The sequence below is a fragment of the Pseudorasbora parva genome, chromosome 12, assembly GCF_024679245.1.
Source record: "Pseudorasbora parva isolate DD20220531a chromosome 12, ASM2467924v1, whole genome shotgun sequence".
Lineage (NCBI taxonomy): Eukaryota > Metazoa > Chordata > Actinopteri > Cypriniformes > Gobionidae > Pseudorasbora > Pseudorasbora parva.
Genome location: NC_090183.1, coordinates 43,920,233 through 43,932,426, shown reverse-complemented (window position 1 = coordinate 43,932,426; position 12,194 = coordinate 43,920,233). Strand labels below are relative to the sequence as shown.

At 38.2% G+C, this 12,194-nt stretch overlaps 1 protein-coding gene across 1 annotated transcript; it reads left to right on the top strand.

Moving 5' to 3' along the window:
• Nucleotides 1-328: 328 nt before the first annotated feature.
• Nucleotides 329-10,283, top strand: sdc4 (syndecan 4). Its single transcript, XM_067460436.1, has 4 exons — nucleotides 329-557; nucleotides 6,412-6,612; nucleotides 7,285-7,480; nucleotides 8,615-10,283. Exons 1-4 carry the CDS (start codon nucleotides 498-500, stop codon nucleotides 8,773-8,775), a joined length of 618 nt encoding a protein of 205 aa, XP_067316537.1. The 5' UTR covers nucleotides 329-497; the 3' UTR covers nucleotides 8,776-10,283.
• Nucleotides 10,284-12,194: the final 1,911 nt, after the last annotated feature.

The window sequence follows — 12,194 nt, the reverse complement described above, 5'->3', positions numbered from 1 at the left end:
TTTTCCAAACTTCCTCAAAAATGCTAGTCATTATTTTATCGTTTCATATTAGCCAATTAATGACGGAAATTTATAACGTGAACCATGGTGTCAGAGGACGGAGAATGTCAGAGTGTACTAGTAAGAGATTATCAATAGCTAACCCTATTCTAATAATTTTGTTATTTACATTGTTCTCCGTCGACATGGATTTAAATGTATGGCGTTGTAAACCTGTTGCGTCCGGAGTTTCCGTAAATGACGTAAGGGACCTGCCCTGATTGGCTGCGTATGCGATATGGGGCGGAGTTTAAGTTAGTGAATAAAACCAAAGGGGGATCAATCATTACACAGGAATACTGCGTACCAACACAGAGGACAGTAGTAAGAAAAAAATCGTGTTAAAATCCCGCAGATCGGCATATAAAGGACTAACGAAACAAGGACCGGTTTATTAAAGTGATTCATTTCGGAAACTGACTATTTTCATCACCAGGGCTCCTTGTTTTGAAGAGAAGATGTTGAAAGTTTACCTCATGTTGGTTTTGTCAGCGGCTGCTGCTGTTTTCGCTGAATCGGTGAGTATCTTGTGAATTTTAACTAATATTACATTGATTTAAGATGATTTGGCTATAACTGAGCCAAATAGTGTCCTATAATCACACTCGAGGGTGAAAAAAAAGTTGATTTATTTGTGTTAGCTAAAGCGTTAGCTTTCTGACAACAGACCTGTTAAAACGACAAAGGCTTCCAAGTTATATCTCAATAAAATTAACCATTTAGATTAATTATTTTAACTTTAGTTCAATTGCCAAACGTCTACTCAAGTCTGGTCGACTTTTCCAATGGGTAAATAAACATTATATGAGTAAACTTGTAATATTGTGTTATTTTGTGTGCGTGTATATGTGTATGAATATAAAAAAATATGTTTATATTTTTATATAGAAATATGTTTATATTTGTTATATAGAGAGTCATTTTCTGGCATCATTTGACTCCAAACTAGTCTCATTTTTGTTTGTTGAGTAACCAAACGAGCAGCACTGGCTTTCATGTCACAGTTTTTGCCTGCAGGGTTTTTGTTTTGTTTTTTTTAGCTTTATTTGATTAGACTTGATTTAGCCCATGAGGTTTACTTTTCCATCTGTTCATTATGGAATCAGCCATTGGAGCACCTGTGAATGGGATGCCACAGCTTTGTGTTGGCCAGTTCTTTCATAACTCAAAAGAATAGCTTGCTGCAGATGTCTTTGGAGCTGAAATAGAAGACAAATGCCACCCAGTGTGCTTGCTCGGTCAGTCAGTCAGCCACACACACACACCCTCACACAAGTCAAAATGCAAATTCTTTGAGCCCAAAGCCTCCATTCTCACAGACCTTTGGAAAGGTGTTGCCGCAGATCTTTATCTACACTTCAACACCAACAGATCCAGCTTTTATCCGTGGATACCGTGTCTTGACCTCGTCTGCTAGTGTGTAATATTGTATAATCCACTGGGAAATAAAGTAATAGAACCGTAAACTATCTGTGCTGTTAGCTGTAAATCAGATGGTGTGATTTAATCCCGAGTGGGAATGTTGCAACAGGCTTGCTGCACACTCCCAAAAGCCTTGTCCTCCGAGGCAGAGAAGGCCGCAGCATTCCTTAAAATCATGCAGAAGTGTCTGTTGCTCCTTTCATCCCCCTCCCTCTCCATTCTTTTGCGTTTTCCTGAGGAATTTGACCCCTCGTGACCTTGACCAGCCCTTCTTTTGGGATTTCACACACTTCGGCGGATTTAAATGGTCCTCCTCTTTCATCCAGGTCCCTCCTCTTCAGCCACTGGACAAGTGTGTATGGTTTAAACTCAACATGGCATGGACACTTTAAACCTCAGCAGGCAAAGTAGGCTTCGGGGTTTATTATATTTGAATAGTTGCGCAGCTTTCACCTCTTTAACTGGTAGATGTTGCTACTGCCATGTTTTTTGGTTTGTACAATGTGTGTCTTTCTAACTATACATTTCTTGGATTGGATTATAACAATAATCATTATTCTTTTTCACAATAATAACCAAATATTATTGTATTTAAGTGTAATGGCCATGCTAAATGTCCTAATGATTGCGTTATATGAGTTGATTTGCATTTAAATAGGTTTGGTTTATTTATTTACTCAGTTATTTTTGGAGTGCAAGGCTCATCTGAATAGCTGTTGAAAGGCAACGCCGAACATGATGAATACTTTCGCCAGGATATAATAATATTTTCTGCGTTTTCTGCTTTAATCACTTTTGAGGGTGGAATGTGGCCACCAAGCAAGAAGTTATTATTTTGGATTTGGTTATTGCTTTATTGCTCTGTTTGTGAATGTAATGTCTAGTGCATGCATCATTCCGTATTTATTCCAATGACTGTGTCCTTTTGTTTTGAAAGTCCAAAGGAATATCTTGAGGCCGTGTAAAGGGATCCCAGTGTGTTCTTGAGTCATTTAGCAGACCACATCCATCACCGTTTCAGTTCTGTTGCTTGTGGAGCTATTAACCATATGCCAGACGGGCTTTACTTGGAAACGCTGATAACCAGCCACCAGCTGTCCTTCATAATGACAGTTCCTCTTTCTTGAGATTGCCTTTATGTCCAGTGTGGATGATAACACTTTTGATGCTTTTATGTGTGCTCTAATAGTAAATGAATCTCAAAGTGCAACAATGGAAAAATGAATAAAAAGTAAAAATATAGAATAATACAAACAATCAACACATAAAAGCCTTTCTGAACAGAAAAGTCTTCAGTTCAGTTTTAAATAGCATTAACTTTTGGTTTCCTGTATTGATCAGAATCCGCTTTACTACCTACTCTAGTTAGGTTTCTTTGTGGACTACACCCTCCCCCTAAGCAATTTCCATCAAGCCTTTTGTCTTTTCCTGGCCGTGTACATTTTTGTACTCCTGAAAATAGCCATTCTTCAAATGAACACCCATCTTGGTGTTTCTCAGGTCTCCAGAATTGAGTTAAAGTAATGTAGTCTAATCACCCTATTGATTTCCCTAGTCTTTCCCATCTAATATAACGTGCAGTATCCTGGATTATCCTGGAGTCTTTGTATTGTTCTGATGTGGTTTGAAAGCGCTTTTACTGGTCCGTTTAATGTATGGTAATGGTGTAGTTTTGGAGGGAATTGTTTTCTTGCAGTCACATGCTTCTCATCTACCAATGTAGAGATTGGCAGATCGTTTGTTTCAATGTTAATAACCAATATCATAAATTAATAATGATAATGTTTTGAGGTCTAAATGGTCACACGTTTATTGTCGTTGTATTTTGGCCAATTCATCTTAATGCTTTTAATTTCTCAAATGAATGGCTGTAAAAAGTTGTGATTTTAAGTATGTATCTTTACATCTAAACATTGTTTCCTGTTGAGCATACATGTGAAAATGGCGTGGCATTCTTTAGAAAGAAGCCACCAGATGTGTGAATTTATTGGCGAATCGCGGCCTCTGTTTACTTCAGGTTTCCAGTCAAGGAAGCTCTGTTGTCAGAAAGCTTACAGAACTCTGTGTTTTCAGGCCCAGACTACACAATACTGATTGTTTGGGTTACTGAGAATGGATCATTGTGTATTAAACAGGCTTTGGCTTAATGGTGAGGAGCTTCATTAATGAAAGCCACCAACAGATAGAAGGAAAGCGTGATCACACTTCCTGTGGGAGAGAATAGGGGCAGGCGACAGTGGGGCTGAATAATCCTTTTAGTTTAGTTTAGTTGTAAATTTTGAAGTCCAATCTTGTTACCCTAATGCTTCAGGGCTTTGAACGGGTGTTGGGGTGAGAATTTGGTGTGTGATTAAAACAATGACGTATCGTTAAACAGGCAGGTGAGTCGTTCAGCTGGGGGGTCCAGGAAGGGAAAAGGCAGCTATAAATAGTTACCGCAAAGGTGGAAGGAATTCTCCTGACATGCAAGTGTGTTTGTGTGTGCAAAGTAGGACGTCGCTCTGTCCCGGGTGAGGAGTGTATCTCATGAGGAGATCAGATGACATGGATAAATCCGATTGGTGGGAGTGACAGACGACCGTTTGTATTGACGACTGTGGCTGTAATTGGTTGTGACCTGAAAGGACAACAAGGAGAGCCTTCAACAGATGATACCGGATAATATTGGCACTGTAGCTTTAATGGGTCGCCAGTGGACTTTTTAAAAAAACTTTTGTAGGAGAAAAGCTGTGAAATGTGTTGACCTACCAATGACTTTTCTCTCACAGAAGTTGCTTTGTAAAACTCTGATGCGGGAACATTTTTTGGTTATTTAATAATTGGCCTTTAAACTCAAACTGTGAATGATCACCTGATCACCAGGGACCTTTTACTACTACACCATGGAGTTGCTGATTGTGGTATCTTCTCTCTCCCATTGTGACTCACTGGAACAGATGCCAGACCATTTGTCAGCAGATGGTCGGATTTGCTCCTAGCTTTGCTAGTCTTGACTGAGGCCTGGTTTGCTAAGCTGGTTAATTTACTCTCTGGCATTACAGCTCAGTACTGGAGCATACTCTACTTGAAGACGTGTGTCATCTTCATATCAGACAGCTATCATTTGGGAAATAGTTCCTCCACAATACAACTTTTACTCACCCTCATGTTGTTCGAAACCTGTATGTCTTTCTTTGGGGGACACTGATGCCAAATTAAAGCACAGAAAACAACGTTAAATAGTGACTTAAATTTCAGTTCAAGCTCTATGCGCACAAGTTTTCAGAGAACTTCAACAGAGGTTTTTGTTCTCTCTGGAGCTCGACAGCGCCCGACTCAATCCATTGTCCGGACAAAAGCAGCATGAACATTGATAAACATCTCCTTTTGTGTGAAATGAAAGTCATACGGGTTTGAGGCGAGTAAATGATGACAGAATTTCATTTTGGGTGAAATAAATGAACTAGCTATTATTCCTCAGAACTATTATCTCTCGCATTGTTGTTGTCGTTTCTTTTAAATGAGGGGGGTTTTGGTTATTGATGAGAAATCAAGAACAAAAACATTTATTTCCTGCGTTGGGACTTTCTTTAGCAGTCCATCTTAGTCTAGAGCGTTTAGTTTGCTCGGTGGGATTTCTTTCAAGTGGCTTGTACATGTTTACTGAGAATTTAAGGGGTTTCTTATGGGAATTTAAGCATTGGTTTAATTGAACCACGGCCTTGCGCTTCTTCACAGTCAGAGAGCATCCGCTGTACTTTCTTAGAAAGTTTTTTCTCTCTCGCTGAGCTGAGTATTTCATAATGCAGGGGGATTTCGGTGTGGGGTTTCACAGGACTGTAAGGCTGAAAACCATGAAGTATGTCGGCCTCTCTCCCCACACCCTCTTGTGGTTTCTGTCATTCTCTGTTTCTCGCTCTCCCTTTTTCTTTTATTATCCTCAAACAACAGAGCAGGCTAGAGCTGACTTGCAGTTTCATGTGGTGTTTGCATGATCCTGGTTTTCCTGGAAAATGAGTCAGCCCCCCGCCCCGATCTCCATTTTAAAAACCCTTCCATTTAGCAAATAGAGCCATTTTAAGCATCAAGTTTGTGTTAAAAGATCATCTTGAAGTAATTGCCGTCACCTCACTAAATTCCCATTAAAGTGTGTTTGAAATTTGACTCACACCGGGTTAGGCGGCATGAGCATGCACCTGCGCATTAAGAACTTTTTATTTTTTATTTTGCGGTATGTGAACTTTTCAGTGAGTCCTGTTTGATTAAATCTGTTTTTGACAGCGAGCAGGTGAGCGAGACTGATAAAGACCCTCAGCCCTTGTCCGATGAATTCTTTCGTTGTTTTACACAATGGTGGCAAACCTGCGCTAACTTGCTCCTACCTCTCTGACTCGTTTCCAGGTCAGAGTAAATGTAATACAGTATCGTGGTTTGTGTCATTCAGAATCAAACTTAGAATCTTATTTTAAATTACAATGTTTTGATTCCTCGGAACCATAGCAGCGGTCAAAATAAAAATGGCCATTTCTGTGGACGACTCTTTTGAGAGAGAGCGAGAAAGAAAGAGAAAAACCTAAATCAGTGCGTGTGTGTTTCTCTTTCCTCCTGTTATGCTTATAGGCTTAGTCCATTAGTTGTTTAAAACCCATTCGCAGTGCTTGGACAAATGGCTCTGCTGACCTGATTAAAAGTGTTGGTGTGACTTAATTAAATTAAGTGCGCTCTCAGAGCCATCTTGATGTCATAGACAAAGATTTGGACTTTAACCTGCTTACGTATTAAATGGGTATAAGATGTTTATCATTAACTAAAATATCTCCAAAAAACGACTCAAATGTTGATTTCATGAGGTCTTCAAATCATTCCTGTTTACAGTACCAACGAGTGAATTTGTGCATTTTTCTTTTATGATTTGCCTTTGAACAAATAATGCCAGGTGTGTTTTCCTCATGATTTTTCTTCTCTTTGTAGGTACGAGAAACAGAAACATGGGTACCTCTGAAAAGCACGTCGCCCCATGAGGATCTGGAGTCCTCCGGCGACTCTACGCATGAAGACTTTCAGTTTGCTGATTTAAACCCAGTTGACGATGAGGATGATGTTGAAGATGATTATGATGATTATGAAGACATGTCAGGCTCTGGGTCTTCAGAGATCTCAACAACAATCGAGGTAGCTATAACTGAACTTTTCTTTCTCTTAGTCATGATGTCAAATTGAGTTGTTCAGAAATGTAATTTAAAGGGATGAGTTTCTTTCTTCTCCTGAACACAACAGAGGATATTTTTAAGAATGTTTGTAACCAAGCAGATAGAACAACCATTCACTACCATAATGGGGAAAAACTACTATGGTAGCGAATGGTTGTTCTATCTGCTTGGGTACAAACATTCTTCAAAATATCTTATTTTGTGTTCAGGAGAAGAAAGAAACTCCCACAGGTTTGGAACAACATGAAGGTGAGTAAACGATGACAGAATTTCATTTTTGGATGAACTATTCCTTTAATGAGATTGAGCAACAACTGAAATTAAATCATTCTTTGAAATAAAATAAAAATAGCTAGACAACACACAGCGTTTTACTCACTGGTTTGGTACTAGTGTCATTTGATTAGTATCTCTTATTCTAATGTCAAAGTGACTCATGGACTGACTCACTGGTCTAAAATGACTCACTCATGGTTGCTTAAGTGACTCACTCGCTGATTCTTGAGTTCGGGTCATATCCGACTGCTGTGTGCTTTCATGAGGCCATCAGTTGTTTATATAACAGCTTTATTGCTTTTTTTTAGACTGATTTGACTGCTGTATGAATAGTCTTGTGACCATTTCTTCCTCTCAGGACAATCACATCAATAACCGGATACCTGATCTCGAGGGTCCAATTGCCCCACGGCCAACTATAGATGAGAGGATTCTGGTTAAAAAAAATGAGGTCTTGCATGAACAGCCAAACGGAGACGACGGCCATCCCAGCAACGTGCTCATGACCGTCGCTGAAGAAGAGAGCTTGTTCAGCAACACGGAGGTGCTCGCAGGTGAGGAGATGGTTTTGATTGGTAAACATGTAAAATTCATGTTGTTGGACCAAAATGTGAATATTGAAGGTTATTTTAGTATTAGTTATATACTGTTATGGTAGTATTAATATTGTGAATTAGCTTTTATTTTGATATTTTCTTTTATTTTAGTAAAACATTTGTTTTATTGCTGTATAGTTTTAAAGGCACAATATGTAAGATTTTTGGATTAAAATTTTCAAAAACCACTAGAACAATGAATGTGATATATTTTGTTGACTTGTGTACTTACATTATCCCAAATGTTTCCAAGAACGTTTAAATCCAGAGAAATAAGCATTTTAACCAGGACACGGACCGTGCGTCGCCTATCAATGACATCACACCAGCGTTACTCTCGGTTTTATTTAGTAGAAACCATGGAAACACCAAAGCCGCTTTAATACATGATGTGTTTTATTAGACAGGTGAGCAACTGTTTGGATCATTGATGGACAGAAAACTAATGATTGTTCTCCAGCTCAACACAGTTAGTCTTATTGTTTAAATCTGGTGTTCTTGATTTACCGCACAGAGTACCATGTTTTACCATGCCAAATATGATCTCGCTCACTGCAGTGTGAACAAGTGTCTCATAGCAGCGCCGAGTGAACACACAGAGTAACATTATAACATCACTTTACACACTCAGGTGTGTGTAATATGATAAACTGCACTGCATTCCCACACACACACACACACGAGCAGAAGAAGCAGAAGTGCTTGTCTGCGGCAGGACAAAAGAATAAAAGCTTCAGCTCCACCTGCTTCACACACAGTAACGTTAAAAAAACCTTTAATTCATGAGCTCATCCATGAGTATGATTTCTGCCGTCAGATTCTTTTCCACCGGCTGTAGAGGTGAAGACAACGAAATCAAGCCGTCATCAAGCTACGCCTTCGTTTTGAATAAGAGACCTCTAGTGGCGAAAATTACATATTGTGCCTTTAATTTCCATTTTAGTCATTTTAGTACTTTGTGTCCCTATTGTGCTTTTTTCCTGTTTAAATATTATCTTTCATTTAGTGCGTAGTATAGCTGTTTGTGAATGTGTTTATAAGGCGATGTCTGTCGATTATGCCTCCCTCACGTTTTCTATTTCTGTTTTATAGCTGTTATTGCGGGCGGAGCAGTGGGTCTCATCTTCGCCATCCTCCTCATCGTCCTCCTCGTTCACTTTGTTCTCCGTATCAAGAAGAAAGACGAAGGAAGTTACGACCTGGGCAAGACGCCCATCTACAAGAAAGCTCCCACTGCAGAAATCTACGCATGAGCACCATCAACCTCACACACCTTCTCCTCTCTCTCTCTCTCTCTCTCTCTCTCTCTCTCTCTCCTCTCTCTCTCTCTCTTTTGAACTATAAGCTCACACAGTGCCTCGGCCTGATGGCCGCCGCCAACCTCTCGCATACCACGAAAACCGCAGGAGAACCTCACACAAATAATTTACTATGACTGGACATTTGCATTGAAATCTCAAAATGACTCGGGAGAGGATCGCGTCTGTTGCCAAACTGCCCGATTGGAAAGATATTCTTGTCTTTTTGTTCTTGAATCCTCTCAAGTTTATTGCCTTTTGTCACATGGCCCATTGTGTCTATTTTTTTTTTTTTTTTTTTAAATAAAACACTACAAGGTGCAATGGAGCGTTCTCATGTTAAAGGCTTTGGACTGACCATTTTATCCACCGTTATGATGACCAGTGTCATGATTGGTGCTACAGAGGGAGTGGTCACTGTAGCCTTATACGTTAACAGATGTCTCTTTGTTTCTAAATATGTGCTGTAATACCTTTTAATTTTCATATTAAACATCAGAGGTGAAACCAAATTGAAGGTACACAGTATATGTTTGAAACTAAATTCTGTGAGGGCAAAATTTGAAATCGGTGTACTCCTCATGTATGCTCATTTCAACCATGGTGTTATGGTACATTCCACATATCTGTATGTAATAGCCGTGGTGGTTTTACACGGAGAGACCAGATCCACCGCGGTGCTGCTTGACTGTCAGCTAAGCTACTTCAACCGGTACAGATGCTGTTGATTGAGAATCATTTACTGCAAACAGACTTTGTACATCCAGGGATCTGTATATAGCCATTTGAATAAAATGTAAAACTTTGGTACTTAGCCATTTCTTGACAGCCTTTTATTTACCAAATATTTAAATGCCAAAATCAGTTTTTATTGTTCTTATATCTCATCCCGGTATTTGCTTTTGGCATGAAATCTGAAAGCAGATGTTTTGCGTCTGTATCTTCTGGAAAATGTTTTGTTTGAGAACAATGACCAATGTTAGTACTAACTTTTTTTTTCTCAATGTTTTTGTAGATGTTCTTAATTCCTTTTTTATTTTTTGGTATTAATTTAACTCATATTTTATTGCCTGCCTTCAGGTCCGGGGGTCTTTCTCCCCCTTTCTCAGCTGTTGTACATGTAATTTTTATTTTATATTTTTGGTTTTTAGATTTGTTTTATATACAGTAGTGCAAAAATTCAAAGGCTGTTAGTCTTTTCAACAGATTTTTTTTTAAAGAGTTTCTATTTCTTTTAGACTGTTTAAGCCGAATCTATTTATGTTTTGTAGAAGGATGTTCTGGATTAGTTAAGGGGAGCGTGAATAAGCTGTGCATTACTAGCATGGTGTAAAATGATAAATTTGCTGCTTTGTTTGGTCACATCCAGATAAAATCACTGATCTAATGTTGAAGTCAATGAATCATTGATTTCTGCATGCAGGCTCTGATCTGTTGAAAATAAAGCTATTTTATGCACATAACCATTTGAAGAGTCTTGAGCTTTTTTTTCATTCTAAAAAGAAATATTACCTTTTTTACATGATGGTAACACCGTTTTCAAAAAATCGAAAACTTTATGCATTTTAGCCGTTCATTTACATGACAACAGCGTTTTGGGGCCTGAAAATGCCAACTTTTGAAAGCATGTAAACTGTTAGTTAATGATTATCCTAAGTATACATTATATGAATTTAAATTGTGCATAGTGTACAAAAACAGTGTATAATAAAACCAACTGAATAATTTCTTACACTTGATTGACTGTTTATTAAATATCCTAAGTTAATAAGTGAACGTCTTTTGTTTAATATATAACTGAAATATTTGGACATTTCACACGTAATGCAACACATAATTACATCAAAGATTATTGAGAATATGTGTAGGGTAAATGCGAATGTGTGTGTGTGTGTGTGTGTGTGTGTGTGTGTGTGTGTGTGTGTGTAAACTATCAGGCTAATCGCTTATCTGTATGCTAGTATTTAAGCTAACACAGATGGTCATAACGAAGTTGAAGCAGCATTTATCGCACGATTTTGTGGGAATTATAAACAGCTAAAGAAAGTAGCCTACATTAAAAGTAATTTGAACAAAGGAGACCCGATTTTCGGAGGGGTCACACTGGGATTGTTTTTAATAGCTAACGTCTCTTCAGATGTGGTGAAAGCTTTCACCATAATCAAATGAAGGATAATTAAACAAATTGTTCACCTAAAGCACACCTGAATCAAGTCAAGAATTAGTTTTTTAGGGTTCATGGTTCAGAAAGGCTCTTGTGTGAAAAGGTAGGTGTATGAAACATCGATTTACAAATTGGCTTGAATTTGAACGGTTGATGTTTGGGCTCATAAAATAAGAGGACCAATGGAAAGAAGTTAGATGAATTTGTACAGTTTTGTTTGTCATTGTAAATTATTGTTATTGATCTGTTGTTTTGGGTCATCTGTTTAAAGTTTTGGGATTATTTGAAGGATTCGGTTCTAGCCATATCTGCATGTGATCTTGACCGTTGTGGGTTCTCACATCGTGCCGATATAAGGCCGCTGCGATGCGGGCGACCGGAGTTCGAGTTCTCTCTCTCTCTAGGGATGGGCGATACCCTTTCTTTTACTGTATATGGCGATACCACTTATTTTGTTTTCGATACGATACCGATACTTTCAAGGCCATATCACCCCGATACGATACTTTTAATCTTTACTTTTAAAATGATTAAATATATTAAATTATTTAAATGACTAAGAGTAAAAATACCCACTTAACATATTTGAAAGGTATTTTAACATTCAATATGCCACTATCGATACGATCTCTCTCTCTCTCTCTCTCACTCACTCTCTCTCTCTCTCTCTCTCTCTCTCTCTCTCTCTCTCTCTCTCTCTCTCTCTCTCTCTCTCTCTCTCTCTCTCTCTCTCTCTCACACACACTTCATTTCATGTCCACTTGATACTATCTCCTCATAATATAGTGCCAAAAATATTAAAACATTTATAAAATGGGTTTGCTGGAGGAATCATTGACAGGTCCTTTGAGAACTGACCTTTCTGACTGACTTCTGTGTGAAATGTCTCTTCACTTAATGATGAATGCATATCTTTGAAGGAACACTCAATTTTATGGTTATTTAGATAACCATCACACATTCGAAAGTTTGGGATCTGTAAAATATCATTAGTAAAATAGTTTTTTAAATACTTTTCAGCAAGATTGCGTTACTTATATTTAAGGTCAATTTTGACAATTTTTTTTTAATTTAAGGAAAAGTATCAGTTTCCACAAAATATTGAGATGATCATGTGACACTGAATATGGAGAAATGATGCTGACTATTCAGCTTTGCGTCACAGGAATAAATTGCATTTAAAATGTATTACAATAGAAAACAGTTCCCT